The 27,500-nt window shown below is 42.9% G+C and overlaps 2 protein-coding genes across 6 annotated transcripts in view; one reads left to right on the plus strand and one right to left on the minus strand.

Annotated features, from left to right (window-relative positions):
- The first annotated feature begins 13,017 nt into the window (after positions 1–13,017).
- On the plus strand, positions 13,018–24,687 carry ndnfl (neuron-derived neurotrophic factor, like). Of its 2 annotated transcripts, XM_047821090.1 has the most exons (5): positions 13,018–13,360; positions 13,552–14,701; positions 16,554–16,730; positions 21,453–21,577; positions 22,932–24,687. In XM_047821090.1, the coding sequence occupies exons 3-5, from the start codon at positions 16,576–16,578 to the stop codon at positions 24,380–24,382; spliced, it is 1,731 nt and encodes a 576-aa protein (XP_047677046.1). In that variant the 5' UTR covers positions 13,018–13,360; positions 13,552–14,701; positions 16,554–16,575; the 3' UTR covers positions 24,383–24,687. The 2 variants fall into 2 exon arrangements, with proteins under 2 accessions (XP_047677046.1, XP_027030388.2); XM_027174587.2 differs by lacking the exon at positions 13,552–14,701 and having other exon boundaries at positions 13,019–13,360.
- A 1,556-nt stretch (positions 24,688–26,243) lies between these two features.
- fam149b1 (family with sequence similarity 149 member B1) overlaps positions 26,244–27,500 on the minus strand; it is a 13,222-nt gene continuing 11,965 nt past the window's right edge. For all 4 annotated transcript variants that reach the window (XM_047821834.1, XM_047821833.1, XM_047821832.1 and 1 more), the window contains 4 exons: positions 27,438–27,500; positions 27,185–27,266; positions 26,921–27,061; positions 26,244–26,818 (listed from right to left, as the gene is read on the minus strand). The exon at positions 27,438–27,500 is cut by the window's right edge and continues 36 nt beyond it. In XM_047821834.1, the coding sequence (XP_047677790.1) occupies positions 26,742–26,818; positions 26,921–27,061; positions 27,185–27,266; positions 27,438–27,500 (363 nt within the window). In that variant the 3' untranslated portion in view covers positions 26,244–26,741. The remainder of the gene's footprint in view (positions 26,819–26,920; positions 27,062–27,184; positions 27,267–27,437) is intronic.

Consider the following 27,500-nt stretch of genomic DNA (forward strand, 5'->3'; position numbering starts at 1 on the left):
TCGCTCTGTCAGAACTTTGATTGTGTTTGGGTCCCAACTGGGCTTTGAGGAACAGGGAGGTGAGCCACTGAAATGAGTGAGTCAGTCTCCAAGTTTTAGGATTTTCCTAAGAAAAAAGGTGTGTTCATTTATTTATTTATTTATTTTTAATGAATTTTATTCATTCATTCATACATTCATACATTCATTCATTTATGTGTTATTTAATTTTATAATTAATGGTTTATTTAAGGTTGTTTAACAAACATTTTATGAATTTTAGGACACATCATCAGCAGTGCACCTCAGACTCAACGGGTGTTTCGGCCTTTGATCACTGAACACCCTCCTCTGAGGCGGCCAGCCGTAGGTGGATCAAGCCTCGGCTTGTGTCCCATGTCCAAATCAGAAGCTAACTAATGCTAACGTTAAGTAACTCCTCCGTATGGGTGGAGTCATTGAACTATTTTGCCTATTAACCTATTTTATCTATCTATTTATTTGTTTATAATGGGCTCTTATTTGCTCTTAAAAGAAGAGAGTGGAAGTGAAGGAGAGCAGAATGGGAGAGAACTTATCTTTATCTTTAACGCTACCATTTTGCTACTGTTATTGTTAACATTATTTGAGTATTATTTCTATCAAAGTGCTAACCTGGACATTTTCTAAAATGTAGTGAGGAAAATGGGAAGCTAACATGGTGTGGGTGCAGTGTGGTGCATGATGTGCTGTTGTGTGGTTGGTGCTAGCCACCAGTAGAAGACTTGGCCCCATTTAAGGTCTGTTGGCCCCAGACCACCGCCCTGCATGCTGTCCTAGTGGACCCAGGGAGGCCAGCTACAAACCTTACCCAGCCAAGAATGTCACTTGTTAACACCGCAAAGTGAGACATTCTGGCAGGGTCGACGAACAGGTCTGCGAACGAGTCCAACGCTGTCCTAGTAGACCGATGGAGGCCAAAAACTCACCTTGGAAGCCGTATACTCACCTAGGGTCTGAGAACTGGATCGACGCATCCGGGAAGCGTTGCACGGGCACTAGCCAAGCACCTATTCGTTAACACCGCAAGGTATCCGAGATGCTCGGTTCGTTCCCTTTTCCTAGCTAAACCAGGGGTCCAGAGCGCAATGCAAAAAGCATCACCCCCAGATGGCCCTGGGCGGGTAGCAACCCAGCGGATGGGTTAGGGTTAGGTTTTGGAAATGTACAATAACCTCCCCATAACAGGTTCTTAACCTGCGTGGATGTAGCGGGAGCCAAGGATAAGGCACTGGCCGGCGCATGTTATTGCACTGCTATCGCTCTGTCAGACTTTTGATATATTTTTTTATAAAGAAATAACAGGGTTAGGGTTGGGTTAGGGTTAGGTTTTGGAAAGTGTACAATGGCCCTGGGCGGGTAGCAACCCAGCGGATGGGTTAGGGTTAGGTTTTGGAAATGTACAATAACCTCCCCATAACAGGATCTTTAACCTGCGTGGTTGAGTAGGGAGACAAGGGAAAGGCACGGGCCAATGCATGTTATTGCACTGCTATCGCTCTGTCAAATGGGCTTTGAGGAACAAGGAGGTGAGCCACTGATGTGAGTGAGTCAGTCTCCAAGTTTTAGGATTTTCCTAAGGAATTAGGTGTGTTTATTTATTTAATTCATTCATTCATTCATACATTCATTCATTTATTATTTAAAAATAATTAATTTTATAATTAATGGTTTATTTAAGGTTGTTAAACATTTTATGAATTTCAAGACACATCATCAGCAGTGCACCTCAGACTCGGGTTAGGGTTAGGGTTGGGGGTAGGGTTAGGGTTGGTAGGGTTAGGGTTAGGTTTTGGAACTGTACAATGACACCCCCCCCCATCACAGGGTCTTAACCTGCGTTGTTGTATAGGGGTTAGGGTTAGAAATAGAAGTTTAATTTGAGGAATCACATCCTTGTGGTGCACTGGCCTAAAGAACCCTAGATAAAGATAATACCAAAGAAAATTATATATAAAGAAAAAAAGAAAAAAGGAAAACTGTTGCAATAAAAAATGGAATCGGTTATGGTTAGGTTGAGGTTATGGTCAACATGTAATGTTCACCTATTATCATGCAACAGTCTGAAGAGAGCGGTTATGATTAGGTTTTATGACTAATATGAAAAAACAAAATCGGTTATGGTTAGGTTAAGGTCGTGATCAACATGTACCAACAATACAACACCAAGCCACAACCTAAAGAATCGGTTATGGTTAGGTTAAGGGCTGTTGTAGAGGTTCTGGAAAGGTCGGGATCGGTTATAGTTAGGCTATGGTTAGGTTATGGTTAGGTTATAGTTGTGGTCAACATGTAACATTAACACAACCCCATGCCACAATCTAAAGAATCGGTTATGGTTAGGCCCGACCTTACCCCGCTCAGAGCATTAAAGCTCAGGCATGCATATGGAGATCCATAGGCATCGTAGGTGTAATGTGTCTGTCTGTGTTTTCCCCTTGTTTCTGTCTGCCGTCTCTCCCTGATGTTAATTGTTGACCCCGCCCACCTATCTGTTACCATGGACACTAATTACATTCAATCTCTTCCCCAGGTGTTTTGTCTTAGTCCTTGTCTGTCTCTGTTTTGTGATTGGTTCTCGTTCACCATATATACTCTGTCTGTTCACTTCAATGTTGTTGGTCGTTATTGGTGTGTGCATGTCCATGTTCCTGTTTCCTGTTTGTTCCGCATTGCCTGCCTGTTTGTTTGTTTTTTGTTTATTAAAAACCTTAAACTGCGTTTGGATCCTCACTCGCTTTTGTTTCACCGTGTCACACCGTGACAGAACGACCAACCCCCAATGGATCCAGCAGAACTCCTGTTTTGCCTACGTCAGGAGGACGCCCCAGTTGAGGAGTATACGGAGGTATTTGTGGACCTATGCAATGAGGTCAACTTTGGGGAGAAGGCCCTAAAAGACATTTTTAAGCATGGACTAAGGGATATACTTCGGTATCTGATGCCGTCTACCCGGGAGATCAAAACATTCTCAGAGTTCGTCAACCTGGCATTGCTCCTGGACGGGTCCACGCTAACCTTGAGCACTGTAGAGACGGAAGCCGGCCGTAAGTATTTTTGGGGGGGGGGCAGCAAGCATCGGGATCCGTGGGCCACAGAGTGGAATCAACCACGGACGCCCGAATGCTCCACAGTGCCTCCGCCCAGACCAGTCCCGTGCACATCCGTGATTGAGCCAGTTCCCATGGCTACCGTACCGGCGAGCTCGGCTGAGGTCCATGCTAACCGGCTGGTCTCCAAACTGGCGGATACCCCGATGAGGTCGGCTCGGGTGGCCGGCATCCCTAAGCCGCCAGCTGGACCAGCCGGGTTGCCGGAACCAGCCGGGTCGCCGGAACCGACCGGGTCGACGGAACCTGCCGGGTCGATGGAACCTGCCGAACCGACCGGGTCGACGGAACCGACCGGGTCGACGGAACCTGCCGAACCGACCGGGTCGACGGAACCGACCGGGTCGAAGGAACCGACCAGGTCGAAGGAACCGACCGGGTCGACGGAACCGACCGGGTCGAAGGAACCTGCCAAACCGTCCGGGTCGACGGAACCGACCGGGCCGAAGGAACCTGCCGAACCGTCCGGGTCGACGGAACCGACCGGGTCGACAGAACCTGCCGAACCGACCAGGTCGATGGAACCTGCCGAACCTGCCGAGCCGACCGGGTCGACGGAACCGACCGAGTCGATGGAACCTGCCGTACCGACCGGGTCGACGGAACCGACCGGGTCGACGGAACCTGCCGAACCGACTGGGTCGACGGAACCGACCGGGTCGATGGATCCTGCCGAACCTGCCGAGCCGACCGGGTCGACGGAACCGACCGGGTCGACAGAACCTGCTGAACCGACCGGGTCGACGGAACCTGCCGAACCGACCGGGTCGACGGAACCTGCAGGGTCGACAGAACCTGCCGAACCGACCGGGTCGACGGAACCGACCGGGTCGACGGAACCTGCCGAACCGACCGGGTCGGCGGAACCTGCCGAACCGACCGGGTCGACGGAACCGGCCGAGCTGACGGAACCAGCCCGAATCGGCCGGGTCGACCGAAATGACTGAGTCAGAGGACGCGGTCGACATCATGACACCCAAACTACCTGAACTCTCTGCCTGGCCTGAACCTATGCATGTTTCTGTTTTCCTGTGTTTTGCTTCGCTGGACTTGCCAGCCCTTCTACCTCCTGTCCCTGTTCATAGGCCCAAAGCACCACCCTGGCTGCCAACTCCGTTCCGGTCTCTGGCTCCGCCTGCAGCACCACCCTGGTCTCCGGTCCTGCTCTGGTCTCTGGCTCCGCCTCCAGCACCACCCTGGTCCCCGGTCCTGCTCTGGTCTCTGGCTCCGCCTCCAGCACCACCCTGGTCTCCGGTCCTGCTCTGGTCTCTGGCTCTGCCTCCGGCACCACCCTGGCCTCCTGTTCTCCCGGCGCCGCCCTGGCCTCCTGTTCTGCCGGCGCCGCCCTGGCCTCCGGCTCTGCCGGCGCCGCCCTGGCCTCCTGCTCTGCCGGCGCCGCCCTGGCCTCCTGCTCTGCCGGCGCCGCCCCGGCCTCCGGCTCGGCTGGCGCCACCCCGGCCTCTTGCTCGGCGGGCGCCACCACTACACGAACCCGACCCGCCCTCCCAACCTGGTTGCGCCTTCGCTCCACCCGCCTGAACTGGGTTTTGTGGACGTGGGAGCGTCTGGAAGCCGCTCGTAGGGGGGGGGCTCTGTAATGTGTCTGTCTGTGTTTTCCCCTTGTTTCTGTCTGCTGTCTCTCCCTGATGTTAATTGTTGACCCCGCCCACCTATCTGTTACCATGGACACTAATTACATTCAATCTCTTCCCCAGGTGTTTTGTCTTAGTCCTTGTCTGTCTCTGTTTTGTGATTGGTTCTCGTTCACCATATATACTCTGTCTGTTCACTTCAATGTTGTTGGTCGTTATTGGTGTGTGCATGTCCATGTTCCCGTTTCCTGTTTGTTCCGCGTTGCCTGCCTGTTTGTTTGTGTTTTGTTTATTAAAAACCTTAAACTGCGTTTGGATCCTCACCCGCTTTTGTTTCACCGTGTCACACCGTGACAGTAGGTTATTAGGCCTAAAATTAGTTTATTTATAATAATTTAATTTTCCAAATAGGTTAATAATCACGGCTTAGAATTATATAATTAAAAATAAAGGGGGAGATGGTAACTACGCTCCATCCTGCAAAAAAATTTTAAAAAATGAAAAAATAAAGTAGTTTAGACCGGAAACTTTGGCCTGAACTTTAAATTAAAGGCGTTTATTAGCTATTTTAATTTAAATGAGTAAACTCTTACCTTAGCAGCGATCTTAGCAGTTAAATCCCGTTTAATTTAACTTTAGATGGGCCTTGACCCAATTCCAACCACTTAAATAGTGGTTAAAACGTTTTAGGCCTATAAATATGCATAACTCCGCCCATAAAGGCAATTTTGGAGTACATTTTAAGTAATAACTCCAGAATGACAAAAGATAGAAAAAAAGCATTTTTTGCGTCGTGTCAGTCATAATAAACTGTATAAATTTCAATATAGAATGAAAATTCACCCTCAGTGAGGAAATTAAGCCGATTAAGGACCTGGGCTGGCTTCCCACTGATAGAACTTAACTTGGCTGGGGATTATACTGTCATTTTGATAGATTTTTCCTAGAGGGCTGCCCAATAGAAGCCTGTTGGCCTTATTCGTGGCCATCCGCTGGGATTTGTGGGCTCAACATAGACTTCGTGCTGCACAGCACTCTGCCCGAGTGGTCCTGGAAACCTTGCGGTGTTAACAAAAAGGGCCACTGGCAGAGAAGGTGAGTCATGGTCTTCTACCGGTCTTCACTTTGTATACATGTGTTGTAAATGTTTATTATTGTGTGATGGTTCAGGTTTGGTAATTGTAATGTGCAGCGCTAACATTTTATTATTGCAAATAGATCTTTTAAAATAACATTTTTTTAATTAGGCCTCTAAATATGACCATTTATTTTTAAATAAATAAATTAAGAGGATTATTTTCTTAAAAAATTATCTTCATTTCAATAAATAAATAAATAAATTATTCTCTTAAATAATTATATTTTATCTCAGTAGAATTGTTGCATATATTTATTAATTAATTATTTATTCAATTGGCTTTGGGACACGGGCCGGGGAGTGATCGACCTACGGCTTGCCGCCATAGATGAGGGTGTCTAGTAATTAAAGGCTGAAACACCCTATGACTCTATGGTTTACTACTGATGACGTGTCTCAACATTTAGGATTTTGCTGGGCTAAAGAGGGCTTTAATTAATTTTAGTCTGTACCCTTAGCCCTAAATAGGATTTAGTGCGTTCTCCACTCCTGAACCCAAAACATAACCGCAGGTTTCCATTTCTTAGCCCTAAACATAACCGTTTTTTTAGCCCCAGCCCTAAACTTAACCGGTTTTCTAGCCCTAAACCTAACCGTTAGCCTTAAACTTAATTTTTAGAACCCTAAACCTAATCCCCAGCCCTAAACATAACCAGAGTTTTGAAGTGTGTCGTAATCCTATTTTTCGAACCGTAACCCTACCTCTAGCCCTAAACATAACCTTGGGCGTCATCTGAGGTCGGGACCCCTAACTCTAGAAGAGCGTTTTAAGCTCCTAACTTTAAATAAGCGATGTTTTTTCGTTCGCCGTGATGATGGTGGCTGAAAATGAGGTCCGTGTGGCAGGCCCGTGCCTAACGTTGCTTCTGGGTCACTCCCAGAACTACGGTCTTTTCCCCTAACCCAAAAAATGAGCAAAAATGTGCATTTGCACATATGTGCATTTTCGTTTTGACCACACAATCCTAACCCTAACCCCAACCTCAACCCTAAAACCTACCCTAATCCTAACCCTAATTTTGTACATAAACCCATAGGAAAATAATGTGCAATACCGTATCTCGACTGGTGGTGGCGCTATCGAGCTGAAACCATGTGCAATCGACTTCCTGCCCCCTAATTAGTATATATACCGAATTTCAGCCTCCTAGGACCTATAGAAACGAAGTGCACCCCCTGAGGTAGGGGGGTGCACTTTCGCGTTTATCCCTTATACCCTATCCCTAACCCTATCCCTTTTCCTCTTTTTGTTTACTTCCGGAGTTTCCTTGAAATTTCCCGCACGTTTATTCTGACCAATTGAGAAGCAGTTTAGGAAATACGCTCAAAGACATGTGGCCAATAAGTGATGTGGATGTTATCACATGACTGCATTTTGGTTCGTTTCAACTGGTGCGGAACAGAACGATCAGTGTGATGTGAAAAGGAACCAAAACTGATAAAAAGTTACAATGTATCATTTTTTGCTTTTGGTCCAGACCAAATGAACCGATCTATAGGTGTGAAAGCACCCTAAGTCAACCAGCATTAATGTATTCAATGTTAGAGATTTAAGCACTTATGTACGTAGATTATGTACGTGGATAAGGGCATCTGCCAAATGCTGTAAATGTAAATGTAGAGTTGGGGTTGGGGATTTAGAGTTGCAGATGTAGGATTGGGGTTGGGGATGTAGATTTGGGATTGGGGATTTAGGGTTGAGGATTTAGGGTTGGGGTTAAGGATTTAGGGTTGAGGATTTAGGGTAAGGGGTTATGGGCAAGAAGCCAGGATGGGGTAGGGAATTTTTTTAGTCTCGGGGGAAAATGGTTAAAAACAGAAAAACATACAACTAAAATAAATTTTTAAGGGGGAACTCCGGAAAGAAAAATCAGAATAGAGTGAAGGGAAACAAAAGGCCATGTATACAGATCGAAAAAGAGAAGTACATAGACAGTAATATCTGGGATCCTAAATTACAATAACTTGCTTGTCCAAGTGATAAGTGCTGATAATTGCTATTAAGTGCAAAGTGCTAATCAAGAAGCCACAATCTGTGAATCCACACTAGGCTACTTGTAATTCCAATCCACACAAAATCCCTGTGGCAGAGGTGGGAATTGAACCCCTAATCTCCTGCATCCCAGCTAAGGTTCTTAACTGCTCCCACCACCCACACTATTACAAATATCCATATAATTGTCCCTACATTTATATCCCCATCAAAGAAAGAGAAAAAAAAGAAAGAAAGAATCATTCTATCAAGTATCCCATAGTGGCCACCCCGGGATTTCAACCCTGGTCCTCAGATCCCCAACCAAATGCAACTTGAACCACCTCCACCCTTAGCATTGGGGTTTAGGTTGGGGTTTAGGTAAGGGTTGAGGTTTAGGATTGAGGTCACCTAAAGTGCAACCTGGAGCAAACAGTGCAAGACAAGACAGACAAGACAGTGCAAACAAAAAATACAAGACAATACACAAAAGACAAAACGAAACAGTGCCGACCAGTGTAAATACTGTGTGTTCAGACAATATTACGTGACTCATCGTTCTTGCTGATGAGACTGACCACGGTCGTGTCATCGGCAAACTTGATAATATGGTTCGGTCTGTGCATTGTTGCAGAGTCATGAGTCAGCAGAGTGAACATCAGTGGACTGAGCACGCAGCCCTGGGGGGCCCCAGTGCGAAACTGCTGGAGATTATGTTACCGATCCGGACTGACTGATGTCTCCCAGTCAGGAAGTCTAGGATCCAGTTGCGGAGGGAGTGAGAGTGGTAATTGTGTCTTGATGTGCCTCATGACAAGCTTCTTGACACACTTCATAACGATGGGTGTGAGTGCGACAGGACGATATTCATTGAGGCAGGACACTGTAGATTTCTTTGGGACGGGGACAATGGTAGTTGTCTTGAGGCACATAGGAACAACAGCGCTGCTCAGGGAAATTTTGAGGTCTATGTTATGTTAACCCTGCATAGAGTTCTCCTCATATCAGCCATGGATAGGAACGTCGTCAGGGGTAAGGATGGTCTTTCTTGCCGTTACGTTGTTCTGCACCTCAAACTGAGCGTAGAAGTCATTCAGCGCATCTGAGAGGGAGGCATCACTATCACAGGCTGGTGAAACTGTCTTGTAGTTCATGATTGCTTGTATGCCCTGCCACATGCGCCGGGTTTCTCCGCTGTTCTGGAAGTGGCTGTGGATTGTCTTGGCATGTGTGCACTTTGCCTCTCTGATGGCTCGGGACATTTTGGACCTTGCTGTTCTTAGGGCCACCCTGTCCCCTGTACTGAAGGATTGGTCTCTAGTCTTCAGCACTATGCACTAATCCTAACGCACTTAAACAATCATCCACAGATTCTGGTTGGAGCATGTGGTGATGGTCTTGGAGACAGTCACCTCATCAATGCACTTGCTGATGTAGCTGGTCACTGATGCCATGTACTCCTCCAAGTTGAAGGAGTCATCATTCATTGTAGCCTCCCTGAAGGTGTTTCAGTCAGTGCACTCAAAGCAGGACCGGTTTAGAGTATCTGGTGAGTATGCTGGAGTTAGCATAACAGAGATGTGGTCTGAGTAACCGAAGTGTAGGAGGGGCTCCGCATGATACATGCTGGGAAAGTTTGTGTAAACAAGATCCAGTGTGTTTTCACCTCTCATAGCAAAGTCCACCTGCTGGTGGAATTTAAGGAGCACTGACTTGAAATCTCCGGCAATGATAGTCCATAGGGGTGAACATTCTGTAGATCGCTATTAGCTCCATATAGCTAACTTAGCGCCTCTTTAGCATTAGCGCTCTGGGAAATGTAAACAGTGGTGAATTCCCGTGGTAAATAAAATGGCCTGTATCATGGACTGTATCTAGCAGTGTTGATGTGAACTCTGTCGCTGAGCCAAGTCTCCGTGAAAACAAAGATGCAGCAGTTTCTAAACTCTCGCCGTGTAGTGCGATCGACTTGGACATAGCCCAGTTTATTGTCCAGGGAGCAAACATTGGAGAGTAGAATGGATGGGTTAGGGCACCCGCCCACTTACCGCACTTCCGCTTCCTTGCACACCACTTTTGGCATCCCCTCTCCTGGTCTCCATTATCAGGCGATGCAGAGGACTGGAGGCCTGGTCTTCGCAGCAAGCCGAGGTCACAAAGTACATCATTGTGCAGGTTGGTTGTTGCTTGATTTCTGTATTGTATTTGTTTTTGGTGGTTATATACATGAACAACTCTGTCTCTGGTGTCCATGTACTGGAAATAGTCGGGCTAAAAAACATAAATAAAACCTTAAGAAACGTAAAAAGCACCATATTGAATCCGGCGTGGCCAATGCGTGCTTCTGCTGTACTGCCACATTGGAGCGATCTGACGGGAAAACAGTGGGCGGCAACTCCAATATGACTGCACGACACGGGTTGGCGGCTGAAAGAGGCTCAAGAGTCATGGGTGCAGAGGTGACTGAACTTGAGAGAGCGCTAAGCCGGCGGATGAGTTTATTAGTGGCCTTCATAAGGTCCGTTATCTGCTTATCATGGCCCGTGATGGTCTGAGCCAGGTTCCCGAGGTGGGTCGTCAGGTCTGGTGCATCTGCTGAGTCCATAACTGGCCAGAAGGTACTGTCAGGGTGGGCCGGAAGGGAGGATTCAAATACAGGATGCCGATGTAAATAATAAACTCTTTAATGAGCTTAACAAAATAATCAGGCAAAACAGGCAAACACTCAGCATTAAGATCAGTCTGTAATCCAGTACACAGGCATGCAACGAAGACGGGGCAGGCAAAAACACAGGGTGAAAAAACAGTCTGATAAACTGGTACACAGGATTTTGGTTAAGATAGCATCAGTACAATAGTATTGGATAGTATCTGGTCACAAACACACATACATGCAGAACCAATGGAGATGATTTTATTATTTCTGTCAAATTCATTTATTCTACTGTAATCATCATGAATATTCCTGTTTAATACAAATGACACTATGATTTAAATGCTCATTCTCTTTTCTCTATTTTTTATTTATCATCCTTCGTTCTCTTTAATTTTATATCCTTTCTTTTTATCTATTTCTTACTTTCTTTTTTCTCCAATGTTATTATTTCTCTCAGCTCAGTCTGCATTCATTCTCTCCAGTCCCTATCTCTTTACTGTCGGATGTTTTAAACCCTTTAGTGACCTTTCAGTTCCTGCATGTGTTAAATTGAAATGCAGAATAAATGCATCATTCATCAAACACAATAACCACATTAGTCACAACACGAAGGAGGCATGAGAGGCAAGGAGATAGCAATAACCTTAAATAAAGCAGAGGAGAAGAGAGAGGCACACACTGTCCAACTGCACACTACATCTCCTAAAAATGCTGCTTAAAGTAGCAATACACACATAGGCACAGATACACACAGTATTCACACAGTATACACACACATAGTACACACACAAACACACTGTCCACACAAAAACACACTGTACACACACAGATCATTTAAGGGTACATATTAAAAGCTAACATGGCATCAACATCCTGCTCTCATTCTGTCATCATGCATTCTCCTTCTTTCCTCATAACAAATAAATAATTAAAATCATACAACAAACCCTGCAAGATGAAAAGAAATAATTGTGTGAGAGAGAGAGAACGATTTGGAGGAGGGTTAAACCAATAAGGTTATGAAAAATATACATATATATATATAAAAGCATATTTACTGACATGTATATACACACATTACACACATTTCCCAGTCATATTCACATACATACATTTAATTCTTACCAGTTAAATTTCCCAGTGCTAGACCTCCCTCATGTCTCATTTATTCCCTCAGTGTGATACTAACGTGTCCAGAGTTTCTGAAAAGTCACATCAGCATTAACAGTTCTTCAGACTGTAATGTTTGGATGATGGATTTGTTCTTTATAGCACTTATGAATTTTCATTATTAAATTAAATTAAATTATTATTAAATGTTTATACTCTATGGACAATATTACATTATTAACATAAAAACATTACAGTAATATATATATAATCTGTGCCCTGTTTACAATCTGAGTGTGCTGTGCTGAAGTGATAAAGAGCAGCTGATAGAGTTGAGTTTAACACACACACACACACACACACACACACACACACACACACACACACACACACAGTGCAGATGGCCTTTCTCTGAACAGCAGGATGGAGAGGGTGTGAGGAGAGATGGAGAGTCTGATTCACACACATTCAACATTACAGAGAAAACTACTTGACCTATAGAACACACACACACACACACACACACACACACAAGTGGAGTGTGAGATGAAAGCTGTGAAGGTAACCATGTACATTATTGGTATAAACAAAAAGACAAAGCCTTGTTATAAAGATGACTTTTTACTGATGCCACTTGTCCATTTTTGTGCATTAGGCATTTTGTGTAAAAAGGTGTTGCTTTAATCGTTTGTGTACATAAATATTCTCATTTTCAAATGATCATTTAGAGGGTTTTATTCAGGGATGTGAAAACATCAGAGGTAGCAAAAATCTGACAGGATCAACTTGGTGACGATGGACTGTGTATCTGTGATGTCTGTGATGATATCTGTGAACTCCACACATTGTACTGTGATGAAATAAAATAAACATCTTTACATCTTTACCCTCATTACAAATTCTTCACTAGTGATGAATATTTGAACACCTTCATATTCCCTGATATCTCTAATGACTTTAGCAAGCAAATTTTTTTTAGCCAGTTAGCTATCACATGAGAATGTTTTCCATCTCCATGATAATTAGAGTCTTGTGGAGTTATTCGTGTTTAATACACTTTTACTTTAATCATTCCTTTAAATCATTATTCAATAATGAAGTAACTGTTAATGTGTTTTATCAAAAATTTATTCTGCTTAATATTTTCTTACTAAGAGAAGAATTAACACTGTGATCTGTATTTATCTATGAATTAGCTTTAAAGAATAAAGTCTCAGAAGGGATTGTAAATACATCTATTTAATCAACACACACACACACACACACACACACACACACACACACACACACACACACACACACATTTACAAACCCACCCCCTTTCTTTTCTCTCACACAATCTGCCACAACTCCCCCCACTCAGAGACCTCCTGTCTCCTTATGTACACACACACACACACACACGCGCACACACAAAAAAATACTCTCGCAGTTACTCCCCCTGCTCCTGACACATCCTCTCTCGCTCTCACTCTCTCACATACACACACACACACACACACACACACACACACACACACACTGCACACTGATCTGATCGCAGACACACACGTGTATTCATGTCAAGCTCTCATCTGGACTTGGAGACGAGACAGAAGAAGCCCGAAAAATACAGGATCACAGACAGGAAAAGAGCAAGTCAGATGTGTCTCTGTATCAGTGAGGGTGAGACAGTTCACACATGACGGTGACGAAGAGATGCAGTGAACACATTTATTCACTTTTCTTGTGATCATTTTTAAACAACTTAAAGTACTGTTTCAGGTAAGTGTGTGTGTGTGTGTGTGTGTGTGTGCTGTGACTGCACAATTATAAATCAGAACTGTGTTTGATTCTGAGAGGCAGACAGAAATAGAGAACAGAAAAGAAAGACAGAGATACAGTTTCCATCCGGCATTCATCATCCCTCTTTCTTTCCAGATTTTTAAAAATGTTTTCTTTTTCTTTACCTCCAGCTCAGTTGTTCTCATGGCATCAGTGAGACCCTTCTGTTACCCAACACACAGGGAGAGAGAGAAAGAGAGAGAAAGTCAAGGAGAAGAATTGCGAACAGCATAAACAAGATGATGGAGAGTCAGAGGGAGGAACAAGCGAGAGATTAAAACAGATGCAGAGAAAAAAGAAAAGTCGATCCAAATTGCAGATTACACAAGAGGCAGAAATTATGGCGTGAAAACACTGAGCAGAGAAAATGCATGATTCACACCCCACCCCCCCCATTAACACCTGTCTCTCTCTCTCTCTCTCTCTCTCTCTCTCTCTCTCTCTCTCTCTCTCTCTCTCTCTTTCATGTTTCTTTATGTGGGATTAATTATAGCTTCATTATAAATTGCTGTATAAAAGGTGTGTGTGAGTAAAAGCACACGTTCACTGATTTACTTACAGACTTTAAGGTCTGCGTCTTTTATATGAGCAAAATAACTGTTTGTATTTGGCATAATAAAGCTGTAACAGATCACATCATAATAATCCAGATCACTAATCACAGACAGAACAACACTCAGTCTCAGTCTGTGGCAGACATCAATCCTGAATCTTTCACATTTGTGACTTGTTAAAATTATTTATTTGTGAATTAGACACAGGGTGTGGGCTTTATATCATGTGTCTATTTCCTGTTTTTCTTCCTACTTTTTTCTCACGCTATTCCACACCATCATTTCTCCTGTCTTTCTCTTGCCACTTCTGTCCCCTGCACCATTAAATGTGCCACTCTCAGTGATTGTAACTGGAGCAGGTCTGTGTGTGTGTGTGTGTGTGTGTGTGTGTGTGTGTGTGTGTGAGAGAGAGAGAGAGTCTGTTCTCTGTAAGTCAAACACACAGTGTCCGTCATCTGATGCCTGGCGTTTCAGTGTGATGTTTTAAAGGACTTTTTGAAGTTTCATCCTCGAAACCTGAATAAAGTCTCAGAGTTCCTCTTCACAGCAAACCTTCTGTTCTCTGAGGCTGTAGGATCAAAATCAAACCTCCTCGCGTTAGGAGTTCTATTTTTATTTCACTGTGATTTGCATTCCAGTCACTGAGAGCTGCAGTTGTAAAAATGAATCTATAATAAACAGAAAACAGAGTGAAATAAGACGAGGAGAAAAGACACGTGATAGACAGGTGAAGTGCATTTCTTTCTCTTTTGCACAGAGATCTATTTAGTATATAAAACAGGAACATTAGGGCTTAGGGTTTATAACTGGGGTAAGGGTTTAGAGCTAGGGTTTAGGGGTTAGGGTTTAGAGCTAGGGTTTAGGGGTTATAGCTATGGTTTAGGGGTTAGGGTTTATAGCTAGGGTTTAGGGGTTATAGCTATGGTTTAGGGGTTAGGGTTTATAGCTAGGGTTTAGGGTTTATATCTAGGGTTCAGGGGTTAGGGTTTATAGCTAGGGTTTAGGGGTTAGGGTTTATATCTAGGGTTTAGGGGTTATAGCTGGGGTTAGGGTTTATAGCTAGGGTTCAGTGGTTAGGGTTTATAGCTAGGGTTTAGGGGTTATAGCTGGGGTTAGGGTTTATAGCTAGGGTTCAGTGGTTAGGGTTTATAGCTAGGGTTTAGAGTTGATGCAGTGTGTGTTAGAGACACATCAGATTTAACACTCTGAGGTGAAAGATAAAACAGAAATATTTTTATTCTGAAATTAATAATTCTCTCTGAATTAAAGCTAATGTTTTTCACTTCCTTTACTCATCAGCTGGGAATTGTCTCACCTCCAGTCTCTCTCTCTCCCAGTCTCTCTCTCTCCCTGTCTCACTCTCTCCCTGTCTCACTCTCTCCCAGTCTCACTCTCTCCCAGTCTCTCTCTCTCCCTGTCTCACTCTCTCCCAGTCTCTCTCTCTCCCAGTCTCACTCTCTCCCAGTCTCTCTCTCTCCCAGTCTCACTCTCTCCCAGTCTCTCTCTCTCCCTGTCTCACTCTCTCCCAGTCTCTCTCTCTCCCTGTCTCACTCTCTCCCAGTCTCTCTCTCTCCCTGTCTCACTCTCTCCCTCTCTCTCTCTCCCAGTCTCTTTCTCTCCCTGTCTCACTCTCCCCCAGTCTCTCTCTCTCCCTGTCTCACTCTCCCCCAGTCTCTCTCTCTCCCTGTCTCACTCTCCCCCAGTCTCTCTCTCTCCCTGTCTCACTCTCTCCCAGTCTCTCTCTCTCCCTGTCTCACTCTCTCCCAGTCTCTCTCTCTCCCTGTCTCACTCTCTCCCAGTCTCTCTCTCCCTGTCTCACTCTCTCCCTGTCTCTCTCTCTGACTCAGTGGTGTATCTGTGGGGAGAATCTTAGGTTTATAAGAAACCTGAAATATTCAATGATGTTCCAAATGTTTGTTGTTTGTTTAAAATAATGCAGACACGTCTTAGAGGATTGGATAATATACTGTGTGTTATTTCATGAACATGTTTGTTTAATCACATATTATTGGCTAAAAGCTGAACCAATCGTGTAATTTCATAAAATTCTGCTGGTTTGTCAGATTTAAGGAAAAATTTTATTTGTAGTTTAAAATGTGTATATTTTGGTTACACATTTAAAATATTCATTGTGCATATAAAATTTTATAATAACAAAAATCTAGGGTTGGGGCCCTTAAATGTACAGACTCTCTCTCTCTCACACACACACACACACACACACACACACACACACACACACCATAGAGAGGGACAGCTAGAAGAAATCATGGCTCCCTGTGCAGAGATATTTGGAGAAATTTTAGACCCACAGTCAAAAAAATAATACAAATATATTTTTATCCTGGTTTTATTTGACTTTATATTGTTTATTTATTTATTGTTTATATTACTGGCAAATAATAAATATAAATATCAAAATGTTATACTACAAACAAAAGAATTAGAACTTAAAACACGTTGAATCAAAAACCAAACGCATTTAAAAACTGATTAATAATGCAACTCTCTCTCTCTCTCTCTCTCTCTCTCTCGCGCTCTCTCTCTTCTCCAATTTCACCCCCTTCCCTGACCCTCAGGGGATTTGCTGGTGTAATAATAATGAGTGTGTTGTGGAGTGTGTATCTGGCTGTGACGCTCATCTCACACACACACTGCACTCTCTCACCTAAAAATGAAGTACCACTGCGCACAACTACCTGGATAAATGATGGCAAGAACACACCTGTTCACCTGAGTAAAGGACACACACACAGGTAAAACAACAATAATAACACACACACACACACTCACACACACAGAGCAGGGGAAAGTGGGGCAAAATGAGCCAGTGGGTAAGTTGACCCACCCCCTGTATCTAGGCAACTGTACACATTTTTTGTCATGTGACCATAAATCCATTAAGGAACCATAATTTCTACCTGGCTCTGGTGAAGAGAAACATGTGCCAAAGATTTTATCCTATCAAAGTAAATTTTCAGGTGTAATGACTGTTCTGTCAAAGCAAATTTATTCAGGCCTAAAAATATATACCATACATATTGGCGATTTGCTAATGTATAAATCCATGTGAATGAGTTAGTAAAAGATGATTTATGGAATTAACAAGTCAGGCTGTTGTGGCTGTGGGGCAAAGTGAACCAAATGCTGTGGGGTAAATTCAGCCAAGCGGTTCAACTTCCCCCACCGTAAGGCACTGAAGTAAAGTTAAAGTACTTAAATCAAAAACATCATTTCAGTCTAGTGTAACAAACCCGATTTGGTTTTTCCTATTTTAAAGATAGTAGAAAAGATATGCCAATAATTTATAAGAGGAAGACTAACTGGGTCTCAACACACCTTGAGGAGATGGAGAGAGCAGCAACCAATGTAAAGGGTGGAAAATCCATCAGAGCTGTGGCAAAAGAAAAGGTTGTTGACACATCAACAGTATGCAGATGTAGAAAGAAAGAAGGAGGTAAAGGAAGTGTAAACCATGGGTTACAGTGGAACAGCAAAGGCAAAGAGGGTCTTCACAGAGGAGCTAAAGAAGGAGCTTCTGACCACATCCATGGCCAGATCCCCAAAATTGTTGTGAACTGGCATTTAAATTGGAAGGCAAACAATATTGCTGTCCCCAACAACTGGAAAGAAGCTTTACAAGGAGTGCAGTGGATATAGCAAAGAGAAAAGGTATTATTTTGCTCACCATTCCACCTCACACATCCCATCACCTACAGCCTCTGGAAAAGAGAATTTATGGTCCATTTAAGACCTATTACAACAAAGCTCTTGATGGTTGTATGAGATCTAACCCAGGCAAAACAGCCACCATTTACTAGATCCCTGGATGTGCAATTGAGGCTTTCGTGTCAGCGATGACGCCACAGAATATGACTTCTGGATTCAGGGCCACAGGGATTTCCCCTGACAACAGAGGATTTTTTTCTCTGCTAAAGAGTTTGAGCCATCCGTGGTAACAGACAGGCCAAACCCTAAGTCTGTTTCTGCAGGTGATTCACAAGTTGTTTCAACCTCCATCACTGCTGAGCTGCCTTCATCATCCACCCCACACATGGATGTGTTTTACAAAGTGACAGATTTGCATCCCAGCCTCACTGCATATGGGTCCGCAGAATAAATTCTACCCTTACCAAAAGTTTGCATCCCAGGGTACAAACAAAGAGAATGTGTGTGAAGACAGGAATCCTAACTGATGCACCTGAAAAGCAGGCGATTGAAAGGACTCAGGATGAGAGGAAAAATAAACAGCAGGGTAAAAGGCAAAATAATATCAAAGAAAAAGGAAAGCTTAAGAAAAAGCAAACCAAGATCAAATCACGTGTACAGCAGCTCTGATGAGAGTGATGAGAGTGAAGAGAGTGATGAGAGTGAAGAGAGTGAAGAGAGTGATGAGAGTGAAGAGAGTGATGAGAGTGATGAGAGTGAAGAGAGTGAAGAGAGTGATGAGAGTGAAGAGAGTGAAGAGAGTGATGAGAGTGAAGAGAGTGAAGAGAGTGATGAGAGTGAAGAGAGTGATGAGAGTGATGAGAGTGAAGAGAGTGATGAGAGTGATGAGAGTGAAGAGAGTGATGAGAGTGAAGAGAGTGAAGAGAGTGATGAGAGTGAAGAGAGTGAAGAGAGTGAAGAGAGTGATGAGAGTGAAGAGAGTGATGAGAGTGAAGTTCCCATCACACATGATGACATTCCTGAGGATGAGAGAAGGAACCAGACATCACAGATCTGTTGGTCGTTATAGTTAACTTTAAAACCAAACAAACTAGCTATCGTTACATTGGTATGGTTAAAAAGTTGAGGGCCACAAAGTGATTGATAAATCTGGGGGACCAGTAACAATGAGAAACCCCACAAAGTGATGTGCTGAAAATGCTTCCTCATCCTCTAAAGACTGCGAGAAGCCACTTCACGTTTCCCTGCAGCCTTCGATGGGTGGAATGTTGAATAACGGTTGAAATGCCAAACAGATTCTTCTTCTTTTGTTTGGTTTGAAGTTGTTTACATGAAGTTGATTAAATTATTTTAAGAAACATTTAAAGTTAGATTTAAGAAAAGTGTGATATTTTAAAACTATGTTCCGGTTTAAACCAGTTTACCCCAACATGGCTCTGTTTACCCCTTCACTCAGCTGGGGCAAGTTGAGTCAAAAGACCACTTTTTTTTAGAAGCCACAGTTTCATGGCCCTTTGATATTGATGCATTGTTATGATTTCATTTGAAAGGAGACATCCTGAAATAAAGGGTAATGACAACAAAACTCATATAAAAGTGTTGAGTTAGGGTTAGTAACAGTTAGTCACTTTAGGGTTAGTCACTTTAGGGTTAGTCACTTTAGGGTTAGTAACGGTTAGTCACTTTAGGGTTAGTAACGGTTAGTCACTTTAGGGTTAGTCACTTTAGGGTTAGTCACTTTAGGGTTGGTAACGGTTAGTCACTTTAGGGTTAGTAACGGTTAGTCACTTTAGGGTTAGTAACGGTTAGTCACTTTAGGGTTAGTAACAGTTAGTCACTTTAGGGTTAGTCACTTTAGGGTTAGTAACGGTTAGTCACTTTAGGGTTAGTAATGGTTAGTCACTTTAGGGTTAGTAACGGTTAGTCACTTTAGGGTTAGTCACTTTAGGGTTAGTAACGGTTAGTCACTTTAGGGTTAGTAACGGTTAGTCACTTTAGGGTTAGTAACAGTTAGTCACTTTAGGGTTAGTAACGGTTAGTCACTTTAGGGTTAGTAATGGTTAGTCACTTTAGGGTTAGTAACGGTTAGTCACTTTAGGGTTAGTCACTTTAGGGTTAGTAACGGTTAGTCACTTTAGGGTTAGTAACGGTTAGTCACTTTAGGGTTAGTAACAGTTAGTCACGTTAGGGTTAGTAACAGTTAGTCACTTTAGGGTTAGTCACTTTAGGGTTAGTCACTTTAGGGTTAGTCACTTTAGGGTTAGTCACTTTAGGGTTAGTAACAGTTAGTCACGTTAGGGTTAGTAACAGTTAGTCACTTTAGGGTTAGTCACTTTAGGGTTAGTAACAGTTAGTCACGTTAGGGTTAGTAACAGTTAGTCACTTTAGGGTTAGTCACTTTAGGGTTAGTAACAGTTAGTCACTTTAGGGTTAGTCACTTTAGGGTTAGTCACTTTAGGGTTAGTCACTTTAGGGTTAGTCACAGTTAGTTGACTTTTTAAACAGCATTGCGATTATTTTTATTTTGACTACTTTTTATTTATATTAGAATAAAAATCCAGCACGGTCTGTCATGTTAGTCCTTATTTCGCACGTGAGTTCACAGCATTTCCCATGGCTGAAATTTCATGGGTTCTCATTTTTAAGGCTTTTCATGCACTTGTGTTACTTAAAGATTAACAAAGTGAACAGATTTCTCTTCAGACTGAAGTGCAATGAGCAGCTCATGCCTTCACTTCTGCACCGAGGGGTCTGGAAGTCAATTCCTGTAGAATTCCTGATCCATACATCGATCTGGCAAGATTTTAGTGTCAGCTGATCCTCCGCTCAACTTCTGTCTGAAATCTGAAAGCATTAAAGACATGCAGCAGCTGAAGACTGAAGTTTCTGATGTCCAACAATCTTTTTATTCCAGTCTTCTCTTTAAGTCGTCACTGCAGCTTTATTTTAGAGAATTCAATAAACTGCCACTGATTCCACTTGTCACATCCTGAGCATTAGGGAACTTCACTGCAGGAGAGAGATGATATTTTTGTCTTACACAATACCATTTCCTCATTAACACACTGAAGTGCATCTGATCAGTAACACTCCTTATCTCTGAACACATGCTGTTTGCTCTGACTTTCATTAACACTCTTATTTCACAGAATGAGAAAAATATTTTTGTGTGCACAAAACCTTAGATAGTTCTGTAAACTGTGTGTTCATTAAAACAAGACAGACGTCAAGGAGCTGAATCACAAATGTCCCCTGTCCTAGTGTCCTATTCTGTGGCTAGATATTTCAGTTTATAGTAGATAGTTCAGTTCAGTTTAGTCTGATGATGTGATCTTTCTTTCTATTTAAATAAGCTGAAGGTCTTATGATTCACACACACACACACACACACACACACACACACACCACCATTAAACTCCTTCAACTTCACATGTTCACTGTATCTTGGCTTCATAACAGTAATATAAGGAACATAACAGGATATAAGGAACAGTCACAGAGCAGGAGTGAGAATGTTGTGCAATGTGTGTTATATGTTGTGTGTATGTGTGTATGTGTGTATGAACGGCTGTTATAGAAGATTAGCCAACCTCATCTGACCAATCACAATCCAGAATTTAGTGTCTATAATAAAGGGTGTTGTTTTCTCTGTGCTATCTTCTTAAGGCTCTTACAAACATATTTTATTTATTTATTTGTTTGTTTATTCAGTTTGCGCAGTAACTTTATAACATACAGTGCTGATTTGCAAAGAACACAAAATAGCAATTTACATATAGAATTATACTACAGTCATACTTTTATTTCAGGTTCCATTTTACATTGAGGAAGAAGACGCCAGCTCTGATGCTCACAGTTTCACCCTGTTCAGGAAGTGTTGAGTGGCATCTGACTGCACACACCCTGAAGAACAAACCAGCCAAGCATCATTACTGTAAGTGTGTGTGTGTGAGAGTGTGTGTGGGGGGGGGGTCAGTTAGAGATGCTGTAAAAGCTCCCAGCTCCTCACACAAATGTGGTAAATCTTCCAGTAAAGTCATGTTCAGTAATGTAGGAAGGAACCACATCCCTGAGTAGAAAAGATGCAATTGTCAGCATTGGGGGGATAAAAACAGACCCAAATGCAGGATAGCGTGAAAAAATTAACTGAATTTATTAACTAAAAACAATGAAACAGGGACAAGGACCCGACAAAACATGACATGACCAGACGACAGAGATTCCGCACCACCATCGGCAACACTGCACGGCTAAATAGACATAACAATTAACACATGAGGAACATGTGTGCAGAGGCGGGGCGACAGAGACGAGGGCGGGGCAGACAGAGACGAGGGCGGGGCAGACACGTGACACGGAACATAAACAAAAGCACGTTGCCAAAGTCCAGGCTGGATCCTGACAGCAATAAACAAATACCAGTTGTCTTTTATTAATGATCTCATGTTCTAAAATCTTCACTGGCAAGTTTTTTTTTCTAAAGTCTGCTGTGGCTGTTTTATCGTCTTGGTACTTCAGCACTTTAAATCCTGCGGCATGAAAAGTTTCTTGAGAAACATATGAAGTGATGCAATAATATTTAATCTGCTTTATCTGCATCTGCTACTTTAAATGATTCACTTAGATTCTGAAATGTTTGCTGTCAGAGTTCATTTGCAAAAGTAAAGATAAAAAACAGATTGTGGTTATTTAGTTTAAAGAAGGAACTTTTGTATTAGCAAATTAGTTCATTAGCAATGAGGAATGTGCAAATGTGTTCATTATTATTATCCATCCATCCTCTGCACTGCTTATCCTACTGAGTGCAGAGAACCTGGAGCCCACCCCAAGAGACCCAGGGCACAAACCCCTGAGGCACCAGGAGCCTTCACACACACACACACACACACACACACACACACAGCGAGGGTGGGAATCAACCCTGTTGGTGTGAAGCAAATGCGCTAACCACCAAGCCATCCTACCCCCCATTATTACTATTATCGTGCTAATATTATTTTCATAATAAAGCTGTTTACTTTAGTATTATTTTAATATTATTAACTAGCAGTCAGTAAAAAAGTGATGATCTTGCTTGGTCTGATTAGTTTCATCCTGCACGATGGCCACTGAGCCAAGTTCATGTAAGAAGTGTAAAAGGAGATATGGAGAGAAGTTTACTGAGGAACTACAATCATCATCGTCTCCTTTGTGTTTTTCTTTTTAAGAATGAAGAGGCGTTAAAAGTGGAACAGATTCACTTTTATCACTTTTTATTAGGTGTGATTACTTTATTGTGTGATTTTCAGGGAGCTTTAAGAAGAGTGAGCCTGAAGTGTGGTGGAGAAAACCAACGAATGAGAAGACACTTCACTCCTATTCAGGCAGTGCTGTGGACACCTACATGGGTCCTGCACTTCACCCAATATCCATCTACACACTGCAGATTAAATCAGCGCAGGATGACACACATGCACATGTTTATCTCCATGAAGGACCTGCACCATGGGGGTTGTTTCCAGAGTTACCCTTTGACTCCAGAGTGCACTTGCTCGGAGTTGGGATGAGCAGTGTGACACTGACCTGGAACCCAAGTCCAACTGTTCTCAAAACACTACACACACACATACACACACATCCATATAAGTACTGTGTTACTGTGAACCGCAAACACAACTACAGGAGTCTGTGTGCCGCACAAGAGAACAGAGCCATGTGTGCATGTGAAGAGATGGAAAGTGTGTGTACCGTCTCTGATCTTCTTCCAAACACACTCTATTACTTTGATGTGTTTGTAATTAACAGAATGAACAGCACCAGTGCAGCATACATAGGAACTGTGGCACACACACATACAGAATCACAAACGCACAAAGAACCACACATACATAGTGTGACCCAACTGAGAGAGGGGCAGGTGCAGTGGGTCACACTGAGTTCTGGTGCAGGTGAGAGGCGGAGTTTCCGTTTCCGGCCCCATGGTGGGCAGAAGAAAGGCCTGCTCACGTTGCTGCGCTGCAACAACGCACACACACACACACTCACTGTTTCAGTCTCGGCCCAAGGAAATGAGCTGACATCACAGGAAGTAGGAGATCAGCTCGTCCAGATGTGGCTGCAGGGATTCTCCTCCTACCTGATTCAGCTCCGACTCGCTGCTTCACACACACATACAGCAGAGAGTGAGACTTTGTGTTTGAAAATGCAAGCATCATCTGCATTCCACCGCAGGGAAGCGCCGGCACTGCCACACACACTCCACATCAAGAGCTTTAACACACTGCGCACCTGCAGCTCTGTTACACTCGCATGGATGGGAACCGAGGAACGAGGACTTTACTGCCTCTACAGACGCAGGGAAGACATGCAGAATGGGACAGTTGGAAACAGTCTGAAACGGGGTAGACAGAGGAGTGAGACTGGTGGAGACAGAGGGTTATGGAGTGGACCAAGAAGTGGAAAAGGTCAAGACATAATGATGTGTAGTGAACAGAAGAGTAAGACAGGTCGAAACCAAGTTAAACCCCGTAAACAAAGGAGCGACATAGACCGTTGTTTAACACCAGATTCCCGCCCTAATGATCAGCGTGTGCTCTGTAAATACTTCCAGGAACTTGATGCTCGCCGTGCTGTTACTACGGCAACAGTAAGTGGACTGGAGGCAGAAACACTGTACACTTTTGATATATATCTCATGAGACGATGGGCACTTCCTGTTAAATACCACAGCAAGACAGTGCGGACCAGGAGAGACTGCTGAGAACTTCACTCACACAGACTGAATAAACACCTGAAAAACACTACTGAGCGAAGATCACATGGCCATTGTTGCTATTATAATGGTGTGTTTATTAGAATTGACACAAAACATATCCAACACACTGCAATATCACAACTGTCTGAGTTTCAGGCAGGAGAAAAAGAGATATTAAGAGAAATGTCCAACAATCTGACAGACGGGTGAAACTAATGTGTCCTGCATGATGGAATAATTTGTTTTTACTGTGTTTGTGTTTGTCGTGCTTCAGTTTTATGACCCAATAAAAACAAAGCTGTAAAAGAACTAACCAGAATTTACTTCTGTTCACTCCTTTATTCACTCTCCGTCACTCTGAAGGCTTTTCATAGCCCATAATAAACAGTTTGAGTTTGAGGGTAAATTTAGCATGAATAAAATCCAGATGTTCAGTAATGATTCTGAATGTGCAGTGAGAAAGACAGGAAGTTCATGAGTCAAGACTCCACCCCTATATTATAACATCCACTTAGGTGTCATTAGGTGTCATTTGGTGTCATTAGGTGTCATTAGGTGTCATTAGGTGTTATTAGGTGTCATTAGGTGTGATCGTTCTAATAAGTTATCATTTCTATAGCAGCAGCTCAATCACAGAAACTTCTACATAACACTCCACATCATCTAAATTCATTCTATTTATTTTTGTATTTAGTTTCCATTCACTTTCACTCCATTCATTGGCTGTAATTTACTCCCAGTCGCTGCACTTATTCAGCTCACAGACGCTTCAGACACAAATCTAATTAGAAATTGCTTAAAATCAAAGAAAACAAACAAAAGTGATTCATTGTCCATGTGACGAGGTTTATATGATGAAGTCTTTAGTGTCAACTTCATGAATCTTGATCTCATTTTTATTGCAATTTTCCTACAGGGCTTCCTGTTTAACAATAAACACACACACACACACACACACACACACAGATTCTATATTACCAAAAGTTTTGTCCACAGGTGTATTAATTTAAGCACCTAGGCATGCAGACTGCATATACAAACATTTGTGACAGAATGTGTCACGCTCGGTGAATTCAAGCATAGTACTGTAAATGTTTGTCGGCCCATTTGTGAAATATTCTTACTACTAAATATCCCACATTCCTGTCAGTGGTATTATAACAAAGTGGAAACAATTGAGAACAACAGCAACTCAGAAACAAAGTGGTCAGCCATGTAAAATCACAGAGCTTGGTCAGCACATGCGAGGAACACAGTAATCACTATCATCTGCAGGGTCAATAGAGACAGACCTCCAAACCTTGTGTGGCCTTAAAGATTAGCTCAAGAACAATGCATACAGAGCTTCATGAAATTGGTTTCCATGAGCAGCTGCATCCAAGCCTTATGCAAAGTGTTGGATGTCGAGGTATAAAGCACACTGGCACTTGACTGGTGTGGGGTTGTTTTTGGCTCCTTAGGAACTCTTAATGCTCACAAGCATGTAAAGGCTGACTTTTGCCAATATAGTGTGTGTATGTATGAGGATTATATATATATATATATATATATAGAGAGAGAGAGAGAGAGAGAGAGAGAGAGAGAGAGAGAATGTGTAAGTGCTGCCCCCTGTCTGCAACAGTGTGCACAGATGCAATCCTGAAGAGAATATCAATAGAACTCCTACATACTGAGATAAACACAAACGTTCTCTGTCTAATAATAAAGATTAATGTATAAGTGAGGATGGAAGAATAAAATCTGTTGAGGGAATGCAGCATGTAGAAGTGGACAAAGCGAAGAGAAATAGGGGAAGTGGATGAGGGGGAAGTGGATGAGGGGGAAGTAGACAAGAGAAAGTGATCAAGGGAAAAAGACGACAACTCTACAAGTTTTGAAAAAACTTTATTTCATCAATAAAATGTGTCGATATTAATGAACCAAATGAAACATTAAAGTGTGTAGTATGGCTTATCGCACTAAGGCTTTTAATCACAAAGTCGTTTTCCTGACAACCATCATTAAAAAAGCATAATAAAAACCCCCAGTACGTTTATAAGACATGTCGTAACGTATTGTTTGTTATAGTTTCAGTTATAACACACAGAAACCAAAAAGGTATACAGAAAAAAAAACATGGCACCGTGTGTGTGTGTGTGTGTGTGTGTGTATGTTTGTGTGTGTGTGTGTGTGTGCATTATTGTCTTTGGCAGTTGTACAAAAATAGGACTTTAAAAAATTAAACAACTACAATAATAATCATCAGAATAATAATAATAACAGTACATATACACTGTAGAAAAATCTGTTGAGAACTGTTTGTGTGTGTGTGTGTGTGTGTGTGTGTGTGTGTGTGTGTGTGTGTGTGTGTGTGTGTGTGTGTGTTCTAAGGTCCTGGTCTATTGCATCGAGTCATCATGCTTCCTTTGCTGTGTGAACGGAGAGACACAGGAACAAACAGAGCTGTAGAGAGAGAGACAGAGACAAGGACACGAACCTGATTTAATAACTAAAGACATGAACATTGGTGATGAAACTTAAGGTGATGAAATAATTGTCACTGACCAGGGGGTGGGGCTCTAACTTCAGGCTCCTCCCCATCCTCAGTGGGGGAGTGGTCAAGTGTATGAGTGGTAAATGGGTCCAACAAGGAAGAGCTGCTAATACCCAGGCTAATCCCTGTTACACCACCAATACCCAAAGAATCTTTACACACACACACAGAGTAGAATATCATGTTAAAATAGATTGAACACATTGTGTGTGTGTGTGTGTGTGTGTGTGTGTGTGTGTGTGTGTGTGTGTGTGTGTGTGTGTGTGTGTGTGCACCTGTGCCCATTGTGGCTCTGCCTGGTCTTTCCGGCACACTGCTGTCCAGAACAGTGAAAGAGCGGCGATGAGGTGTATCTGACTGAAACACACACACACACACACACACACACACACACACACACACACACACACACACACACACACAGTTCATGTATTTTATTGACCTGGTTAGGAATCTGATCTACACTGTCTGGAATTCACACATCTGGAATGTGTGTGTGTGTGTGTGTGTGTGTGTGTGTGTGTTTACCCTGAAGGTGTGTGTGGTGGTGGGTCTGGAGATGGCCAGCAGGCTGCCAGCTTCATCTGCTAC

Source organism: Tachysurus fulvidraco, chromosome 12, assembly GCF_022655615.1.
Source record: "Tachysurus fulvidraco isolate hzauxx_2018 chromosome 12, HZAU_PFXX_2.0, whole genome shotgun sequence".
NCBI classification, from domain to species: Eukaryota; Metazoa; Chordata; class Actinopteri; order Siluriformes; family Bagridae; genus Tachysurus; species Tachysurus fulvidraco.